The sequence below is a fragment of the Lissotriton helveticus genome, assembly GCF_964261635.1.
Source record: "Lissotriton helveticus chromosome 1_1 unlocalized genomic scaffold, aLisHel1.1 SUPER_1_unloc_13, whole genome shotgun sequence".
Lineage (NCBI taxonomy): Eukaryota > Metazoa > Chordata > Amphibia > Caudata > Salamandridae > Lissotriton > Lissotriton helveticus.
The window spans coordinates 1040624-1062033 of NW_027611652.1; the positions used below are offsets into that span (position 1 = coordinate 1040624).

Consider the following 21410-nt stretch of genomic DNA (forward strand, 5'->3'; position numbering starts at 1 on the left):
AGGCTGCAGGCGTCCCTTCTCCGCAGCCCGCCTCCTGTCCTGCCCGGGGGGGGTGTCGCACGTTATATGCCCCCACGCATGTGATGGTCACCCCTGCCTTCCGGGAGAGGGTTCACTCACCGCCGCGGCCTCTCCGTCCCACCTTCTCGATTCTCCTGCAGTCCGTCTACTCTTCTGCCGGGGGCCCCTACGCTGATGTACGCCCCTGCTGTGCTGGGCCCGTCCAGCCGCCCACTGCCTCACCGACAGTCGGATTCCGCGTCTAGCTTACTGTCTTTGAACCGGGACCCACGCAGCCCCGGTTGCTTTCCTGAGGTGTCCTCCGGTCCGCCTCCAAACCTTCCCAACCACTGGTGCCTGCAGCCAGCCTCAATGTAGGACAGCGTGTGGTAGTCCCAAACTGGTGGCGCTACACTTTTGGGCCACACGATGCAGACCAGATGGCTCCCCTCAGGCCGAGTCGAGCTCCGTAACCGGCCAACTAGGCTGCCGAGCCGGGCCCTTGCCTGAGGCCACTTGCGCCGCTTCAGTGCTTCCCTTCGGCAGCCGGCCAGAGACCACAGGGACGTAACTCGGCTTCCGCTGCAGGCAGCGCGGCCGGAGACGCATCAGTCGGTGCCCCTTCCTAGCGCCGATTCAGCGCCGCATATGGAGTGTAGGATTCTCCGGATATTGAGCGGATTTATGCGGGATGAAGGCTCGGCTCCACGGAGCTCCCGAGTCAGGCGGCCATCTTCGCTGGCACCCGGCCACGCCCCACGTACTATGTTTTGACCTAGTTACTACTTAAGGGTGAACTTCAGTGATCTGCTTACAGTGCGCAATATCCACAAGCCTTATTAACTGTGCGCATCAGCGAAACTGCGTGCAACTTCAGCAATTAAAATTTAGGCCAATGCGCACAATCCCAAAAACTGTATTTGCTGTGCCATCAGCGGAACCATCAGCCCGATTACTGATGGCACATACTTGTACAGGGAGGAGTCACTTTAGTCTGGTGCTCAATTACAAGTGTAAATGTGAGTCTGGTGGTGCCTGATAACTGAAAGGCACACATTTGTTTACATACAATTTTATATATGTCTGATTTATTATTCCTATTACAGCGCCTTCTACCTTGAGAAAGACTATCCTAGACTAGTGTGAGGACAAAACCCATGCCGACAAATGAGCGACCTGAAGTGTAATACTGAGAAAAAGTAGCCTGGAGGAATGCTGCAAATTAAAGTAAATGAAACAGAATTAATAAAGAACTACATAACAACAGCAGTGTGACCTGGAAGCCGATTGTTTCTCAATATAGTCCTAGTTTGTGATTTCCTTACAGTGCTCACATTATCATCCGCACTAGAAGAGATGGGAACCTGGGGTGTCTGGTCACAGAAGCTCATTTACATACAAAGGGCGTGACAGCCTGCTCACAACGCACAGCACAATGTGTTTACGTAAAGTGCTAGTACACAGAACAGGGTAAAGTCTTGTATCTCTTTTTTTCATTTTCTTTAATATATCCTGCACCTCGCTCTGTTCTACTCTTTCTCTTATTTCAATTCATCATAAATTATTCAATTTCACTATTGCTTTATCAGAAAGGCACAAGTCGGAGGGTAGCCACAGTTTGAAGGGGTCCCCGTACTATTATCTAGAAACAGGACTCAGTTCCACCTAGATCCTTAGCCTGCAACTGGTAATTGTTACTTTGTGCCCCAGCACTGCAGGCACAGGCATCTGAGTGTTTGTTTGTGTGAGTGGCGCAAGAGAGGAACAGAGAACTTCACAAAACTAGTCCTTCTATTGCTTAATACATTGTAAATGTGAAACACTTTGGGGCTTAGGAGCTGGATAAAGAATAATGTCAGGAAACAAGCGCAAATTAAAAGCACATTTTATTTATTCGCTGAAAACTGTTTAAAAATGTAATTTCCAAGTTCCACATCTCTGTTTAAAAATATTTACACTTTCAGTCAATTCCGAGTGTAGTTACAAACTGATAGTGGGAAAAACACATGATGTAAAAAAACTATAACCGAAAAATTATTTTTACATTATTTTATATTTCTTGTTTTGAAACTGAGTCTGCTGCTTACAGTGGCTCAATTCTGGTACAAAGTAGAGTTTGGCAAGTCACAAAATGAATAGAGAGAGCCAAGTCGGAGAGGAGCCATGGGTCGCACTTAGTAATAAGGCCTGAGTCACAAGCAGATCCATCAACCGATAACAGTGTGTAAAAGATGCAGCAAACGTTACTTAAAAACAAGGTATATGCTCCTTTATATCTAAAAATAACACCTGTGCTTCGCTTTATTTCATTACAGACACTGCAGTGGCATTTGTTAATAGTAATACATGCATTTTACCAACGAAGCTTCCATCTCCAGAGCCTTGACAACATGTCCACTCTGGGTGTGTTGGATTTATAGGTTTTAGTACTAATCCGACAAGTTAGCTGAAAATACCGCTGTTAGACCCAGTATTGTTCAGTGTTGCTTTTACAGGTAGTGTGGTCAGGGGCGATTGAATGTTTTCCTTTGTATCTCTTCTTCACCAAATAAAAATCAAGAATGTTTCTTTTCTTTTAATCCACATTGTGCTTGTCTCCCACTGTGTATCCTGGTACATAATGTCACTTTGCTATGTGTACGGAAGTGAACAATCACTGGAAACAAACACTTTTATAATTCTGCAAATACTGTTATCTGATTTTCTTCTTTACTGCTATCAGGGTCTTTTATCATCTGGTATTTCAATGTCCTACATAATTTGAATTTTATCTTTTTCGATAATTCATTCCTCTCACAATAACTGCACTGTTCTGCTCTTGTCTATGTCCTCAGATGGGTCAATATTATTTTTGATGTTCTTAAGTTCATTCCAGAGTCCCTGCATCTCTAGGATTATTTCCATGTGAGTTAAATGAAGGAGTGTATTCACTGAGGGCTGTGTGGGATCGAAAATTGACAAAAGCCCTTCTCACTTTCAGTGCCCTTCTATGTTTTCCCCCTGTGTGTTCACTGATGACTTTGTAGCTCTAATCGTCGACAAAAGCTCTTCCCACATTCATTGCACTTGAGTGGCTTTCCCCCTGTGTGTGTTTGTTGATGTTTTCGTAGCATTGATAATTGACTAAAGCTCTTCCCACATTCACTCCACTTGAATGGTTTTTCCCCTGTGTGTGTTCGCTGATGTCTTTGTAGGTCTGATAAGTGACTAAAGCTCTTCACACATTCACTGCACTTGAATGGTTTTTCCCCGTGTGTGTTCGCTGATGTCTTTGAAGGTGTGATAAGCGACTAAAGCACTTTGCACATTCACTGCACTTGAATGGTTTTTCCCCCGTGTGTGTTCGCTGATGTCTTTGAAGGTGTGATAAGTGATTAAAGCATTTTGCACATTCACTGCACTTGAATGGTTTTTCTCCAGTGTGTGTTCGCTGATGACTTTGAAGGTGTGATAACTGACTAAAGCACTTTGCACATTCACTGCACTTGAACGGTTTTTCCCCTGTGTGTGTTCGCTGATGAACCCTTAATGCTGAAGAGTGGCGAAAACTACTGTCACATTCACTACAATGATAAGGTTTTTCCCCTGTGTGTGTTCGCTGATGACGTTTTCGGTCTGACATCTGACTAAAGCTCTTCCCACATTCACTGCACTTGAACGGTTTTTCCTCTGTGTGTATTCGCTGATGAACCCTTAATGCTAAAGAGTGGCGAAAACTACTGTCACATTCACTACAATTATAAGGTTTTTCCCCTGTGTGTGTTCGCTGATGACGTTTTCGGTCTGACATCTCACTAAAGCTCTTCCCACATTCACTGCACTTGAACGGTTTTTCCCCCGTGTGTGTTCGCTGATGTTTCCTTAATGCTGAAGAGTCGCAAAAACTACTGTCACATTCACTACAATGATAAGGTTTTTCCCCTGTGTGTATTCGCTGATGAACCCTTAATGCTGAAGAGTGGCGAAAACTACTGTCACATTCACTACAATTATAAGGTTTTTCCCCCGTGTGTGTTCGCTGATGACTTTTTCGTGCTGATATCTGACTAAAGCTCTTCCCACATTCACTGCACTTGAATGGTTTTTCCCCCGTGTGTGTTCGATTATGATGTTTTCGTTCTGATATATAACTAAAGGTCTTCCCACATTCATTGCACTTGAATGGTTTTTCTCCCGTGTGTGTTCGCTGATGTCTTTGAAGGTGTGATAACTGACTAAAGCACTTTGCACATTCACTGCACTTGAATGGTTTTACCCCTGTGTGTATTCGCTGATGTTGTTGGAGGTTTGATAAGCGACTGAAGCTCTTCACACATTCACTGCATTTAAATGGCTTTTCCCCCGTGTGTGTTCGCTGATGGCTTTGAAGGCTTGATAAGTGACTAAAGCTCTTTACACATTCATTGCACTTGAATGTTGTTTCTCCTGTGTAGGTTTGCTGATGAAGCTTGAGTTGTGATGACAAACTAAAGCTCTTGCTGCATGTGTGTGATTCTTCTTTCTTGGTTAGTGTCTGTGGGTCGGGTATATATTTGTCTAAATCCCATGACTGCATTTCCTGATGGGCCGACATGGCTGATAAAGCACTTGGCTTTTTCTCACACACTTTATATGTGTGCAGTATTTTCCACGTTTGATTTCTGTTTTAACAATAAAATGCGATAGCCACCAAATATTTGCCACACTCCTAATATGTAGAAGGTGTCTTTGTAGGCGATTGTGCCTTTAGATTGGATTATGGCTATGCACGCTTGCGGGTAAAGATGTATCTTCCTTCTGGCCGGTGCAAATTGGGACAGTCTGTTGTATTGTAGATAGACAAACTCCTCTTTCCTTTACCCGTCAGTTGTCCGGCTCCGCTCTGTTGTGCTTTCCGCTTGTTACTGTGGTTTGGCCAGAAAGAGTTTACAATTCACCTAGAGCACGGAATGATGGCTTGTCATCATTTTATAAAACGAAGCACTGTGGTAATCACATCATACCGACCCCATGATCAAAGCTGGTATTGGACACTTGTTTATACAGGAGGTGGTTTGTTATTGTTGTTGCCTTAATTTTCCTAAGGTCATTTCTTCGTCTTGTGGCGTGGAGGTGCACAGCTCAGACTCTTACAATCACTGAACTGCCCTTGATGCTTCACCCGGAATCTGTCAGTTTATGTCCAGGTTCCTCTGTCGCCGACTGCGCTGATGTTTTCCTGAATACTGAAGCTCGTTATTTCTGCTATTATTGAAGATTTACAGCATTCGCTTCATTTTTGATGGTCATTTCATTCATTCAAGGCTTGTTTTCTGTTGGATGTAAAGATATTTAAAATTACTAAATGGAAACATAATGGAATGAGAATTCACAATGTTTAACTGATTGTAACAGACATTTCAGGGGAGATTTACCAAATCTCCACACAATGCAGCGCAACCCTCCTCCGCGAGGCTACGCTGCGTGGCGCGACAGGAAGGGAACAGGAGAGCACCATATTTTCAAAGATACGGCTCTCTCCTTCGCTTTCCCTTGCGTCGGCACTGATTACAGCGGCCCTGCGCCAAGCATACACCTTAGCACCAGAGCGCTAGCGTGTGTGTGTCTGTGAGTCCAGCATGGGTTTTGTACAGGGAGGACACCCTTCCTGTACAAATTACTATGCCTCGACACGAGGGAAAGCTTTTACCATTTTGTATACGTGTTGCACAGTGCAGCACACATGCAAAGTCAGAAAAGGAAGGAGAAATGAAAGCATTTCTCCTTCCTTGCACCTAGTTTTGTGGTTGCACGAGAACACCCATGCACCACCCTTGGCCCCCATGGCACAAAGTAATGTGAAACAATGCTATGCGCAGTTACATTACTTTAATGTTATTTCCAGTGCTAAGCAAGTTTAGCGATGGAAAGTAAATTAGGAAAAAAAGATTTTGCGCCATTTTGTGCCACTTTTGTGACGCAAACACAGTGCAATTTCTTAGTAAATGTCCCCCTTCTTCATTATCACTTTTGAAACTTAGCAAGGTATATTTCATCATACACAGATATTTAACTAAAAGTTCTGGTGACATCTCATTAATGTCTTAAAAGGAGGTGATTTACCAGTGTTTACAGAATAACTTAGCAAAGTATGGGCGCTCACGAAGCACCCAAGTGCCTGAGGTATAGCTTAAGATATACACATAGGGTCAAGATTTCATTTAAACAACAATAGATTTTAGAAAAAGAGATGGATCAGGAAGTGCTACAAAATTTTCTGTAACTCTTCACGAAGTATACAACAAAAGTAACTCCATTCACACACTTCTTCTCGTTCCTTTCCTATTCACTTAAGACCATCTCAAATACCAACTCCTGTCTTTACTCGCTGTTCATAAGTCACCTTTGACACTTTCAACAGCTCCCTTGGTTCAAGCATTTCTGGTTTCTTCTAACCTGGAAGATTGGAACATTATTGTGAGTTGAGGGGGGTTTCCTATCGCCATAACATCTGTCCATCTCCCTGAAACTAGTGCAACTTACAGAGCCTGGTCCTGGCCCTGAAAGACAACTTTAAAAAGCAAGTAATTCATTCTTAATAAAGTAGATAAAGTTCTGTAAGATGCAGCTCCTTCCAGGGCTTTTGTGTAAAACAGAGAGAGGGGTTCACTGTAAGGCCCATCCTATACATTATAAGCGCTGATAAGGCAAACAAAAGTTGATTCATATAATTTAATATTCAACGATGTCAGTCATTTAGTACTTATAGAGAATCCATCACAACCAATAATTTACCTGACATATCCTCGCAGCAGATGTGTGCATATTACTCTTTTTCCCACCTTTTCATGTCCTAGGCCCCCCCTACTGCCCTCTGGCTGTGCACTCACTCTGTGGGGTTCATCAGAAGTCAGATAATTGCCTCATACTCACAAGGCCATGGATCTCACTTCTTCTACAACACTTATTGCAGACAAAGCGCCTAGTTAGGAGTTTGTCCAACAGATTATTGCCTCAAAGCTAGGGTTGGGTGAAGAATTCCGCTCTGCCGGCAGACCCCAAAAGTTTTGCCCACTCTGCACTCTGTGCGGAGTTGGTCCAAAAAACTCCGTGCAGAACGGAGTTCTTTTCTCAAGCAGTTCGTCAACGGTAAGGTGGCGAGCGCTTGTGAGAAAATACGCGCTAAACCTCCTCCTGGCGAGATAATTCATTGAAGGAGGTCACGACAGGTCACGACCACTCGAGTGTTAAAATCTGCCATTCTCGCTGATGAAGCTGCCATTCGATTAGAATATCAATTAGAGAGGCAGAGGCAGTAGCGCCCTCTGGAACGACGCGTAGTCCTGTTCGTGCTGATTTTACAGTGGGGGTTAAATTCCTGGCACTAAAAATCAGTACGAGCAGTGCAACTTAAACTCTGCCACTAGCGGAAGTTTGCAGAGTGCGACAGAGTTTCCCTGACACTTCATGGAGTTCCGCAGAGTAAAACTCTGCAAATGACGCCAAGGCATTATCAAAACGTGACAGATATCCTGTCTGCCTTATTATAATTGCCACAGGATGTAATGCATTTTTAATGGGGCGGGCAGGATACCTGTCACATTTGTGATGGAATAAACCATCCGCTGAAATATAAATCAGGCATTTGGTGTACATTGCGTCCAGTCTGGCTAGCTGGGCTTGAAGGATCTTTTGGTTTGTGGGTTTCTCACTGCGTTGAGGTCACCGCCAGGCAGAACTACTGTCAGCTGTGCCCTGTGCAGATCTTCCTTCCAGGCAGACCTTCCGTCAGCTGCGTCCTGTGCAGATCTTCATTCCAGGCAGGACTTCTGTCAGCTGTGCCTTGTGCAGATCTTCATTCCAGGCAGAGGCTTCGGTCAGCTGTGCCTTGTGCATATCTTCCTTCCAGACAAGGGCTTCGTTCCTCAATGATCAGTTCAAAGGTCGGGAGAGGTAGAACTGGTCTAGGTCATCTTCTTTATTGCAGTTCTACTGGTCAAGCCACAGACCTCGTGCTCTGAGAGGATGGTGAGTCTGGATTTTCTGAGCTCTGTGGAACATTAAGACAGTTCTACGGCATCCAGCACATACTACAAGACTCCAAAATTCAATGCTACAAGTGCTGCTCCAAGATTTAATTCAACCACTGTATCTGAACATGCCCTGGCAAACGCCAACTAGAGAATAAACATGCAGCCTGCACCAGCAGAGTGCAGTAAGCTTTTCAAGCACCTCGAGGTACATGGACTTTCTCTATCTGTCATAACTGAAGATGTTAAACCTTTGTAACATCTATCCGCTTTGGACAAGGTCCTCCATTTTGCTATCAGAATGTGACTCATCCTGCGCAGACACAAACCCTCTAGTCCAGAGGTCTTCAAAGTTTTGGATGCCGAGACCCCCCTGTCAACATTTTCAAGCGTAAGGACCCCCTCCTGACAAAAATGTCTAAACCTCTGGGTTATGAGGAAGGTAAGGACCAAATTATGCGACAGGCTTGACTAAATTGTGTGAGTAGAAAATGTAAATAATGTTCTATGATGCTGCGTATTTTGGGGTAGCATTGCTTTATTATTTAGAATTTTTTTAAACATAGTAAAACTGAGGAAAGATTTTACCCGATCAGTAACAGTTTATAACCAAAATACAGCAATTAACATCAGAAAGATGTCTAGTCAACCTCTGTGAAGGGCCTCCCAATCCTCAGGAATACGCGCTGCCACATTAGAAGCTCACCTGGCCATGGCCGGGAGCAGCAAGGGTACATTTAAACCGTGGCGGTCTTGTGCAGAGTTAAGCAGTTTACCCATGCCCCTTTCCTCTCACCGCCTTCCTTCCATCCCTCTCTTCTCTCCTCTCCCAACCCTGGATCCCTCTCTCACATTGCAGGCAGATGGTTATTAGCCCCAGGACACCTTTTGGTAACAGTAGCGCCCTACAAATGTAAATAATAGGCAGAAGCAGGGGATCCACTAGACCCGAACTTCAGGGGAGGGTTAACACTCCCAGCCAGGGCTTGTCCAAGCACTGGTCGCACACGGTGCAACAGTCTTTCCACCTTCTCCATGAATTCCCTCACTACCACTCACCAACAATTCACCTCATCTCTCTATAGCACCTGTCCGACAAACATTTAAATTTTTTATAGCGCTACTCATAGTTTACTCACACTCAGTTCTGTGATGTGCATGGTACATCTTCTTTGTACCAGGCACTTTAACCTTCTGCACTGTGTGGGTGACAAGAGTGCCCATGTGACTGCACGGTGAGCAATGCAACAGTGTGAGAGTAGGGTAAAAGGAGTGACTGCAGGGTGAGTGAGGTGACCATATGAATTTGGGATCGGCTGTAAGTGCAGAGTGGGACGAATTAGTGCATGGTTAGTAATGGCCTTGTTTGAGTGAGCTACAGATTGAGCATTAAGGGGGGGACAGGTGAGTGGAGTGTCACATGAGTGCAGGGTGAGAAGTGTGCTCGTGTGACTGCAGGGTGAGGTACAGAGTGAACAATGCAAGCAAATTTTTAGTGCAGAGTGATCACTGTGACAGCAGGGTGAGCGGGTGAACGTTGTGAGTGCATGGTGATCAGTGTGAGTGCATTGTGATCACTGTGAGTACATTATGATCACTGTGACTGCAGGGTGAGTGGGTGAATGTTGTGAGTGCATGGTGATCAGTGTGAGTGTGTTGTGATCAGTGTGAGTGCATTATGATCACTGTGAGTGCAGGGTGAGCGGGTGAATGGCATGAGTGCATGGTGATCAGTGTGAGTGAATTGTGATTACGGTAAGTGTAGGGTGAGCGGGTGAATGGTGTGAGTGCATGGTGATTGGTGTGAGTGCAGGGTGAGCGGGTGAATGATGTGAGTGCATTGTGATCAGTGTGAGTGCATTGCGATCACTGTGAGTGCAGGGTGAGTCGGTGAATGTTGTGAGTGCATGACGATCAGTGTGAATGCACTGTGATCAGTGTGAGTGCATTGTGATCAGTGTGAGTGCATTGTGATCACTGTGAGTGCAGGGTGAGCGGGTGAATGGTGTGAGTGCATGTGATTGGTGTGAGTGTATGGTGATTGGTGTGAGTGCATGGTGATCAGTGTGAGTGCAGGGTGAGCGGGTGAATGGTGTAAGTGCATGTGATCAGTGTGAGTGCATGGTGATAGGTGTGAGTGCATGGTGATCAGTGTGAGTGCATGGTGATCAGTGTGAGTGCATGGTGATCAGTGGGAGTGCAGGGTGAGCGGGTGAATAGTGGGAGTGCATTGTGATCAGTGTGAGTGCATTGTGATTGCTATGAGTGCATGGTGTTCAGTGTGAGTGCATTGTGATCAGTGTGAGTGCATTGTGATCAGTGTTAGTGCATTGTGATCGATATGAGTGCCTGGTGATTGCTACGAGTGCATGGTGATCAGTGTGAGTGCATTGTGATCGCTGGGAGTGCAGGGTGAACGTGAAAGTGAAGGCGAGAATGAGAAGTGAGTAGTCTGAAAGCAGGGTGCATTCCCGGAAACTTAAAGCGTAGGGTTTCAGATATAAGTTAAACTATTGCAATAATGGCATTAATCAGGGTTCGAGGGTGGAGGAAATAAATAATGTGCTGATCCTGCAACAAACTTCCAGTCAAATGATTAGGGTTACCAGCTCATTATTTTGATGGCCCAGAAATAAGCAGTCACATACAGCTGTATTTTTTGCACTTATCTGTGAATACTTAGAACAGCAAATATAAATAGAAAGCACTTTAATTGTGTTCTAGAGGTGCCTCAATGATCCATGACTAAAAATTAAAGAGAATAAAGACAGAAAAGTCACATAACTAATTAATACATACTTTTTTATTTTATAACTCAATTTAGTGTCAAGAGCAGGTCTCTGCAAGATCTTTAAACAACATATAGCAGGCATGTTTCTTTTGGCAACCCAACTTTATTAGGTTTCGCCTGGCGATCCACTGCACAGCAGCGTTCGTGCAGGCGAAATCTTTTGAGAACAGTATGTGCCTTTGTCCCGCCTCTCTTTTCCATTGGCTAGCTCCATAAATGGAGGCTAGCCATTGGAAGAGAGCGGCGTCCGTCATTGTCCGAGGCGATTCGTGGGCGTTCCATACATTTTTTCCCTCTCCGCCCCCTTGCAATCGTCATTGCGGCGGTGGGCAGTGTTTTTTTTTTAAATGTTTGTTTTGGCCATTTTGAAAGTGTTGTTTTCAGTGGTGGGTTGCACGATGCCCTGCTGTCCGTTCCCGCCCCCCCTCCCGCTGTCCGTGTGCCCGTTCCTGACCCCCTCCCGCTGTCCGTGTGCCAGTTCCTGCCCCCCTCCCGCTGTCCGTGTGCCCGTTCCCGCCCCCCTCCCACTGTCCGTTCCCGCCCCCCTCCAACTGTCCATGTGCCCGTAGGTGCTCGTTTTTTCCTGTCAGTTGTCGTAAAGTCACGCCGCCATTTTCGTAGGTCGGCTTTGCATATTGTTTAGTTGGCTGCAACACTCATCAAGTGAACTGCTGGAAGCGTTGCATAGCGCTTCATTCCCTCGAGGACGCATGGAAGCGCATGATTTGCAATGGGCTTCTGTACCGCTACATTAAAACGATCGCCGCATGTGAGACGAACTCGTCAAGGTTATTGGATTAGTACAGTCATATCTAGCGGAGCAAAATGCCTCACGGCGCTAGAGACAGAACTGTAACTGAGGGGCGACGCGCTGTGGAATGATTTTTATACTTGAGCCTCACTCATGTATGAGCCCTTAAATAGCACACTTTCACGTGTATTTGTGTTCACTGAAAGCCCCCCCCCCTCCACCCCTATACTGGGATTTGTGTATAATAAACATGCATTTTTTTTTAACACAACCACACTTTGCCTATAAATCTCAGTGATTGCAGCTTGACTTGTGAAGAGACACCTCTCCGGGGTTATGTTCCGGGGGGCTTTCTAATACTCTTCAGCCCCCAGTGAACACAAAGGGCATCCCCTTCCTTCCTTCACTTCAGACTGCAGACGCTCAAGCTCCCTCGTGCTGCTCCCGGCTCCCTCCCTGCCACCCCGTGGTCCTGCTCCGGGGGTCTGGTGGGCGGGGTGTCTTTGTCCAGGCGGCGGCAGGGCTGGCCTCCCTATGAATGAAAGAAACAGCCCCCGGGTCCTGTTTCCCACACTGGCGTGATTCATTCAAGCCCTGATTGGTACCACATTGGGAGCAGCCGTAGATAACATGTCGGCGCTGGCCGTGCTCGGGCGCAGCCAGTTTGCCCTGGAAACCTATTTCTGCACAGGATGGTTGTTGCTTCTACTGTTCAGAGACTTGCTGAGTGTTGTCGTCCGAGGCGGCGCGCGCTGTTGCCTGGTGCTGAATGTGGCTGATTTGGAGTGCAGATAAACTCTCTTCTCTTGAACGCAGACCTGGACACCAAACGTCAACAAGGCTGGCCACTCCCACCTCTCTCCCTCCAAAGTGTGCCTTCCTAGGACCAATGTGGAAACCAGCTTAGTGGACTGTGATCATAAGAAATACCAAAGAGGGACCCGCAGAGTTACTTACCGGAAGCCATAACCTGCATTACTACCCGGCTCTCTTACTACCCGGCGCTAAGTCCCTTAACATGAAAACTGGTCATCACACCAACATGGAAGCACTTCCGGCATAGGATCATAGCAAAAGCAAACCCTTCAAGCCACGCACCATACCTACATGCTATCATGTGCTATCCATGTATGCAAGCACATGATCGCCCCATATAGTCATAGTAAGCTCTATATAAATGTTACACGACTATTTGTCTAAATAACAGATATTTTAACTACAGGGATATTTAAACATAATTGAAAGAAATTCTTCAGAAACAAAGCTTTTTTATACAACAGGTTGGAAGAAATGGCAAACAAAAACTGATCAGGGTACCAAAAAATTGGGTGATGGTAACATCTGACATACAGTGCCTAAACACGGCAGAAGTGTAGTATGTAGTGCTGTGTAAAAGTAATTATCAAGCTCAGGGCGTGGAAATCGAATGGGGTGTTTTTGATAGTTTTCACGCTCCATCTCTCATTAGTTTAGCTGCCATACCTCTAATGAAAGCTGTACTGGGAGCCCTAGGAGTCAGTGTTTCATCAGTCAGCCACCTGATGCTGCTGGCTGCCTCACGCCTCGGTGTTCCTCTGCTTCCTGGTCCCAGCAGACACTTGGACAGCATCAGAGACTACATGTGCAATCCTTGCTCTGCTATCATCTTATTACCAACAGCATGAGATCAGTGCAGGAATTCGCCTGAGTGGGCTGGTCTAATGCTCGCTCAGGCACAGGGAGTCTAGGCTGTTTGTCGAAGCTTACTGTGCAATACAGCTGGGTTGGAGAAAAATAACTGCGCATGCCTGTTTGGCCGGCCAAACAGACAAGCGCACTTAGGAGTGCAAATACCACTTCATTCCTCCTCGCTCCTAATGCCTGGCCTCGCCCCTCCCAACACACACTTGCTCAGCCAGTAGCTGAAAGTAAACAGCTGCTGACTGAGGCAGTGGGGCGGAGCTCCTTTGCCTTTGCAGAGGAGCCGCCGCTGGTGTTGCATCATCAGTGTCATGGAGTCACCTGGTAAACTTATCAGTGTCATGGAGTCACCTGGTAAACTTATCAAGAATGGCATGTTTTGGTCTTTTTCGAAGTGTCTTTTGCAGGAGTGGTCTGCGCGATTGAAGTTGCCAGGAAGTACTTTCAAATTGCGATCAGGTAAGCAGCATTGTTTTACGTTTCCGTCCTCGTCTTTGCCTCCGTGTTCTGGTGTTCTGTTGTCTCCTTGTATTGTTGTGCGTTTTCGTGTCTGTCCTTTTTGTTTTCCGTCTTTGCGTGGCTCGTGGCTGTATTGCTGTCCTGCCTTCCCCCGCCCCCCGCCCCCTCCCGCTGTCCGTGTCTCCGTTCCCACCCCCCCTCCATTGCTTTGCATGTGCTTGTTTGTGATTATTGTGAAAAGAATTGGGCTTAATGCAAAGATACTTTTTTTAACTGGCTTGTGGGTTTCTCTTTAAAGAAGCTATTTCTGTAATTGTGCATTTTAACACGCACTGGACTGGACGAGATGCGGGTTAAAGACGAATGTACAGCAAGGGAGGCAGTTGGAATTACTATCCGAAAGAAATGTGGAGTCCGGTGTTTCCCCGTCTCTTCCACTGACTGCTCGTGCTTCTGTGTCTGAGCACTAACGGGGTCAAAGGTCGAAGATATGTCAAGCCTGCTTGAGACTTGCACCATTCAACGCACCCCTGCTCCTCACACCCGCAGCTAGGAACATCAGCGGGAATCATTACTTAAAGCTGTGGGTGTGATTCTGAATACCTGTCTGCGTAGTGTCAGCCTAGCTACAGGCACCTCGACCCTGACTGTACCAGCGCCGGGTCCGGGGCGAAATAAACAGGTCTCTCTGTAATGAAGAGCTTTCTCTCAATGAGGACGCTACATCTTTAGATGGAAAACGGGTCTTTATTAAATACAGGTCGCCTAAAGAGCGCCGAGCCGCATCTGCTGCCTGACGGCCTTTCGCGCTTCTTAATGCGCGCTGCGCGCGCAGCCCTCAACATGGCGGCCGCACGTCATGTCGGTACGTGACGTGCAACAACTAGAAAGCGTCACTACATATCTCCCCTTTTTCCCAAACAAACCAATAACTCAGTCCGTCGTTCATAACAAAGTCTCGGAATCTTGCGGGCTTCGTCACCGCCCTACCACTCCGTGTAAGTCTCAGGGGGTCAGGTGGGATCACCCCTTCCTGCGTCTCTTCGCTCCTTCCTCCACCTTCAAGCGCCGTGGCGCCTCTATCTCGTCTGCTTATTTCTGCTTCCCTAACTGATCCCTGCTCGCCATAGTCCATTCTCTCTCCTCGCTGTTCTCCTCTGCTCACTTCTAACTCTCCATCTGGTCGTTCTTGTTCCTGAGACCCTTCTTCCACATCTTCTGGGTCTTCTCCGCCTCAGTCCCATCCTGGCACTCTGTTGCATCTTGCCATGCGGTCTTGTGACCACACGTTGCCATCGCTCAGCAACGCCGCTCTACCCATCACTTCCTTGACTTGCAGGGGCTTGCTGTATTTGCTCTCTCCCTTCCTCCTTAGCGTGGCCAATTTTACTCGCACCCATTCTCCTTTCTCCAGCTCTGCCTCTTTCACATTTCTCCGGGCGTTGTAGTGTCTAGAGTAAATGGCTTGTGCTTTTTCCAGGTTGGCTCGCACTACCGCAGGGGACCATTCGCTTGTTATGATTTTTTCCTTCCACACGCGGTTGTCCTGGGTGAATGGTTCGCGGCCCCTAAGTATCTGGAAAGGGCTGTACCCTCTCCCTGTGGGGGTGATCCTGTACGCCCACACCATGCGTTCAATCTCTCTTTCCCAGTCCTTGTTGTTGGAGATAGCTGCCTGCACAGAGCCCATCACCACTCTGTTAAAGCGCTCCACCAGTCCGTTCCCGGCCGGGTGGTATATGGACGTGTGCTTTGCTAGGATCCCATTTCTTTGCATAAAGTTGCTCCATTTCTCTGACCTGAATTGGGGGCCATTGTCGCTTAGGATGGACTTCGGGATGCCTTCCCTCACAAAAGTGTCCGCCAGGAACTTTATGATGGTTTCTGTATCCATTGCCTCATCTATTTTCAACTCAGGCCATTTCGAGTACCTATCCACCAAGACACATACGTACTTCTGGACTCCGTGTACATCCAGGCTAGGGCCCAGTATATCCACCGACAGTTCCTCCCACGGATTCCTTGGGGGATCAAATTTGCCGAGGGCTGGGCGGAGTGGTTTGAGCATTTTGTCTGCCCCTTGGCATTGTGGGCAGTCCCTGACGTGCCTCTCGGCCCTTACGTCCATCCCTGGCCACCAGTAGTTTTGCTTGGCCCTCAGTTTAAGTTTTCCTATCCCCAAGTGTCCCTCGTGGAGCATGTCTAATAGTTTGGGGATGATTTCTGCTGGGGGATGACTCTTTCCCCTCTGTATACAAACACTCCTTGGTCGTCCATCGACAACTCTTCTCTGACTTCGAAGTATGGATTGAGGCCTCCACGGGTTAGTCTTTTATCAGGCCACCCTCCTGTGATGTATGATTTTACTTCCTCAAGAACTTGATCCTTTCCATAAGCCTGCCTCCATTCCTGATGTCCTATGGTTCTCTCTTGGTCTTCCATGAGTGCCACCATTTCTTCTGCTCCTGCTTGGTCCTCTCCACTCTGATCCATGGCCGCTGCTCTACTCAGGTAGGCTGCCACCCTGTTCCTACTGCCCGGGATGTGTTCCACGTCGTACCTAAATTCCAGCAGTTTTAGGGTCATCTTTGCGATCCGTGGAGTGGCACTTGCGTGGCCGCTGGACGTTAGCACCTTCAGTAAGGGTTTGTGATCTTTCTTTAACAAGAAACGTGTGCCCCACAAGAACTGCCTGAACATGGTCATGGCCCATACGACCGCCAGCATCTCCTTCTCAATTACGCTGTACTTCTTTTCAGTCTCACTGGGCATGCGGGATGCAAAACTGATCGTTTCCATTTTTTCCTTGACCTCGATCTTGCATAAGGACGGCACCCAGCCCCATGTCGCTGGCGTCCGTGGTTAGTACCGTGATTCTTTGGGGGTCATATCCTTGTAGTGGAACTGCTCCTGCCACCTCTCTTTTGATGATTTCGAATTCACCTTGCGCTCCCTCCGACCAGCAGAATTCTGTGTTGTCTCGTGTCAGCTGCCTCATGTGATGGGTTTTGGATGCGAACTGCTGCACGAACTTACTATAATATTCCGCCATTCCGAGGAACGATCGGACTTCTTCTTTGTTGGAAGGCGGTGGCGCTTCGCAGATGGCTCTCACATTGTCTGCTTTCGGGTGACCCCTCGCACCCCTATCTCATGTCCCAGGTAAGTCACGGACTCCATTCCTATCCGGCACTTGGTCCATTCGGCTGTGAGACCCTTACTCTCGAGGATCTTTAGCACCTTTCCTAGTTTGCCGTCGTGATCCGGTCTGTCTCGTCCCATTACCAGGATGTCGTCCTGGAAATATTGGACTCCATCGGTGTCTTTAAACAGCTGGTGCATTAACTTTTGGAACACCGCAGCCGCCGAGGCTAGTCCGAACGGCATGCGGCGGAACTGGTAGCACCCGAATGGGGTGGTGAAGGAAGTGAGTTTTCGGCTCTCCGGATGAAGGGCGATCTGGTGGTAGGCGGAGGTCAAGTCTATGGTGGAATACAATTTGATTCCCCTGGTTTTGGCCAGCATCTCCTCGATCCGGGCAGGGGGAACTTTTCCACCACTATGCTCTTGTTCAACTCGCGTAGGTCGATGCACAGCCTGATCTTCCCGCTGGGCTTCTTCACTACCACTAAGGGTGCGAGCCACTCCGCGCACGTGATGGGTTCGATGATCCCTTTCCTTTCCAGGTCTTGTAGTTCTTCTTGCACTGCATCCCTCACCGCCAAAGGCACATTTTGTCAGATAGCAGGTCACCGCGCCTGCCTAGACTACAAGTCCCATCAACATTGGTCTCAGAACTACTGTTCCCAGAATCCCCGGCGGGAACACAGGATACTATGGGGCGGAGCCTGACAAACAGGGCTCGTGATTTTGCTGTAGACAGAGGTAGCGGCCGCTCCTCTGTGTTCCTGGAGATTCCTGTGGAGCTTCGGTAATCCTGGCTTGGAAATCCAAAGACCCGCCCGAGGTACAGACGCTGTGAAGTAACAGCGGGTTGGTACATTGTGGGACATTCACAAGTGGCGGAGTGCAGGGGGGGATTAGGACCTCCACACTACCGTCACGAAGACAGTGACGTGGGATGTGCTTAGACCTTTTGTTCACTTTGGATTTAAGTACCAAAGCGGATGACTGTAGTGCAGGAACTACGTCATGCCGTGTTTGGGTTAACCTTCGAGTATTGATTAAGAGCTGGTGACAATTACGAATATTTTGCAACAAAGGAGGAATACAGCGTAAATAAAGAGGCTCTCCTTGTTTTTCTCTTGGTATTGGTGTGCTACAACTTCCTGGTGCATTTCTTATTTCGCTTATGGAACTGTATTCTTCAGAGTCAGCCGAGTAATGGCTAGGGGGTATGTTACTAGCATTAACTAATGTTTTAGGTAGATGGTGTGTTATGCCTTATGTCTTATACGTTCTCTTATGTTTATGCAGGACAGAAGGAAGGCTGGAAACACAGCAGTATGGTGTATGTGCACAGTTCTCTACAGATGAATCCACGGGTTGTGGTCTAGCGAGAATTATATGAGTGTAGGTGTTAAGAATCATATTAACCTATGTACTTGTGTCTTCCAGTTTCTTTATCCCTGCTGCCCCTTCCTTCTCCTCTTTATTCTTTCGGGTTTTTCCCCTTTTGGGTTTTTTTCCCTCACCGTATCGTCTGAACACCCTGTGTTTACACTTCAGGGTGTTTGGAGGGTCCGGAGGTGGAGCATTGTTGCTGCATGCGGATCCTGCAGAGTGTGATCCTGACACATTTCTCACCTTGTGGGCGACCGGTACTGCATTGTCCTTCAAGACTATCTTGTGCGCAAATTTCTCCATTCTTCCTACTGTGCCTCCGAACACCCTGGGGTACTCTTCTTTCCATTTGTCTAGGTCAGGCCAAGTTCCAGGTTCCGCGAGTAGTATCTGTTTCTTGCCCCCTGGGTCCAGCTTGATGCCCAGGTCGCCTTGGTCGAGCCACCCTAGGACCGAGGGTCCTCTCTCCGATATGTACAGTTTGCAGAACGCTGACCGGCCTCTGAATTCAAAGTTCAATGGTCTGAATCCGGCCATAGGAATGCGGTACCCGTTGTACGTCACTGGGCGGATGTCCAGCCTCTCCAGCTCAGGGCCTAGGTGTGGTGCAAAACTCTCCTCCCACACCGCTCTTTGGATGATGGTGTAGGGTGAGCCGGTGTCAGCCACAACCTTTATCGGTATTCCGCCAATCTGCATCTCCAAGACCGGTTTCATCGTTCTCTTGCCGTCAATGCTCAACACCTGGCCCTCCACGCCTAGTACTTGGTCTTCTATGTAAATGACTGTGACCACGTCTTCCTCTGCGCTCTCTTCTTGTTCTTCGCTGTCCTGCCCGACATACTTCACCATGCTCTTCGAGGACTTCCTCCGACACACCTTCTCATAGTGGCCCACTATCCCGCAGTACAGACATTTGGTGCGGAATGCTGGGCACTTCCTGTCATGCGCCTCGTGCAACCAGCTCCCACACCGATAGCATAGTTTCTTGCTACTTCCCGCTTGTTTCCCTGGAGGGCCTGGGTTGCCTTGCCATTTCTTGGGCCCGTTTGCCACCGAACCCTTGTTCTTGTAGTCCCTGCGGGGCTCCTCCTCGTCTATTCTGTTCACCATGGCGTTGGGCGCTGTCTCCTTCCTCGTTGCTTCCACGCATCTGCGCGCCAGTTCTGCCCTTTTGACGATTACCATCACCTCTTTTAGGGTGGTGTCACCACTGGCCCACAACTTGTCCTGCACCGCTGTGCTCGTGGTGTGCATCACCACCTGATCTTTGATGAACTCCTCTTCCCAGTTATCATATTTGCACGTGGACGCTAGTCTCTTCAAGGCCGCAACGTATTCCTCTACTGTCTCTCCCGTGCGCTGTTTCCTTTGCTGGAAATTGAACCTGTCCACGGAGACACACACCGCCGGCCTGTAGTGCTCGTTCAGGTCTTCGATGGCATGGGCATACACATCCCCGTTGGTGCTTCCTCTTTCTTTTGGCACTAGGCTTTTGTAAATTCTCAGGCCTTCTGGGCCCAGGTTGAGCAACAATATGCGTTTCTTCCTCTTGGCGTTGAATTGTTCTTCATTTTCATCCTCCAAAACTCCGATGAAGTTGTCGATGTATTCCCTCCAGTCCTCCCACTTCATTAGCGGGTCTCCTGGTCTGGGCAGGAACTGCACTGGCGCCATCGCGTACCCCGCCTGCGCACTCATTCTCTCGCTCTTGATCGTGGGATGCGCGCTCCCTTGGCCTCTGGGACTCCCTGGCGTGTTGTCCCGCTCTACCTTGCCTGTTTGAGCCTGGGGACTACCTTCGTCAGCCCCCTCGATCTTGCCTGGAGGATCCAGCGCGGTTCTCCCTGTCTGGTGGGCCGTCGCGTGCTCAGGCGCGCTAGCTTGGCGTCCCCGGGGCTTGAGCTACCACTTCGGGCTGACAATCCTTCCCCTGGGTTTTGCTGAGCTCTGCCACGCTCTTTAGGATGTTGTACCTCTGTGGGGGCTGCTGGTCACCTCTCGACCGCCTGCTCCTCCTGGTAACAGGTTTCCCGTGGTCCTGTTCCTTGCTGTGGGCCCTCTGGCCACCGGTTGTTGCTGTTTCCTCGGTGGTGTAGCTCTCTGTGGGGCAGGGGGTCTACTATCCCACCTTCGTCGCCATTGTAATGAAGAGCTTTCTCTCAATGAGGACGCTACAGCTTTAGATGGAAAACGGGTCTTTATTAAATACAGGTCACCTAAAGAGCGCCGAGCCGCATCTGCTGCCTGTCCGCCTTTCGCGCTTCTCAATGCGCGCTGCGCACGCAGCCCTCAACATGGCGGCCGCACGTCATGTCGGTACATGACGTGCAACAACTAGAAAGCATCACTACACTCTCTGGTGAATTATTAGGGAAGCATGACATAGCCACATGTCTGTGCACGTAACTGGTTGCAGTTTTTTTTTACCGTTCTAGTGCACGTTTTTGGGAATTCTATGGGTTTTCCTCTGATTGCAGACCTACCTGCACGTAGTAAACTTCCATTTGCTACATGCCTCTTGCTTTTGAAGCACGGTGTTTCAGCTGTTGGTGGCTTTGCAGAAACTCAGTTGAAGAGATGAGCACGCACGCGAGGTAGTCGCCCAGGGAGCTGGAGTGAGAGGTGGCTCGCGCAATGTGTGGGGTGACCATTCAGACCCACGCAGGTGGGCAGCTGGAGGGCCCGGGGTACGGCCATGTCGCCTGCGTCGTGAAAGTTGTGCAAGCACGCGCCGAGAATCACAGGGTTACCTCGAGAGATTCTGCAACAGGGCTGGAAGCTCCTGAGCACAGCAGCTCTACCGAGAAGCCGCAGAGGTAGGACAGATTGCAACATTAGCATGTCTGGGGGGTTGGAATCTTTATTAGTTTTTTATTACCTTACTCTAGTGAAGTTTTTCAGTGCTTCTTTCAAATTAACCTAAAATTGTACCATAGCAAACAAGGTTTAAGTTTGGAATTTCACTCTCGTTTCCGTGTCAAAATGGCTCGCCCGTCTATATTAGAATGATTATTTTACATGTTTTGTCCCGTCACTCAAAGACAAAGGCCATAAGGCTCCAGTGAGTAGACCTGATAAGGCAGTCCTACCTTACAAAACTTTGTTTTTTCTTAGCTACATTTACTGAATACACTTCCATGAGCTGCATCTCCACCCATCTGATCGTTTTATGAATGCAAGGTATTGGTTCAGTGGCGCAAATCCAAGAAGCCGT

At 48.1% G+C, this 21410-nt stretch overlaps 1 protein-coding gene across 1 annotated transcript in view; it reads right to left on the minus strand.

Annotated features, from left to right (window-relative positions):
- Nucleotides 1-1869: 1869 nt before the first annotated feature.
- LOC144805522 (uncharacterized) overlaps nt 1870-21410 on the minus strand; it is a 186986-nt gene continuing 167445 nt past the window's right edge. The window contains 3 exon segments of the mRNA XM_078672058.1: nt 1870-3253; nt 3256-4636; nt 18437-19364. Of these exon segments, the coding sequence (XP_078528184.1) occupies nt 3009-3253; nt 3256-4636; nt 18437-19364 (2554 nt within the window). The 3' untranslated portion in view covers nt 1870-3008.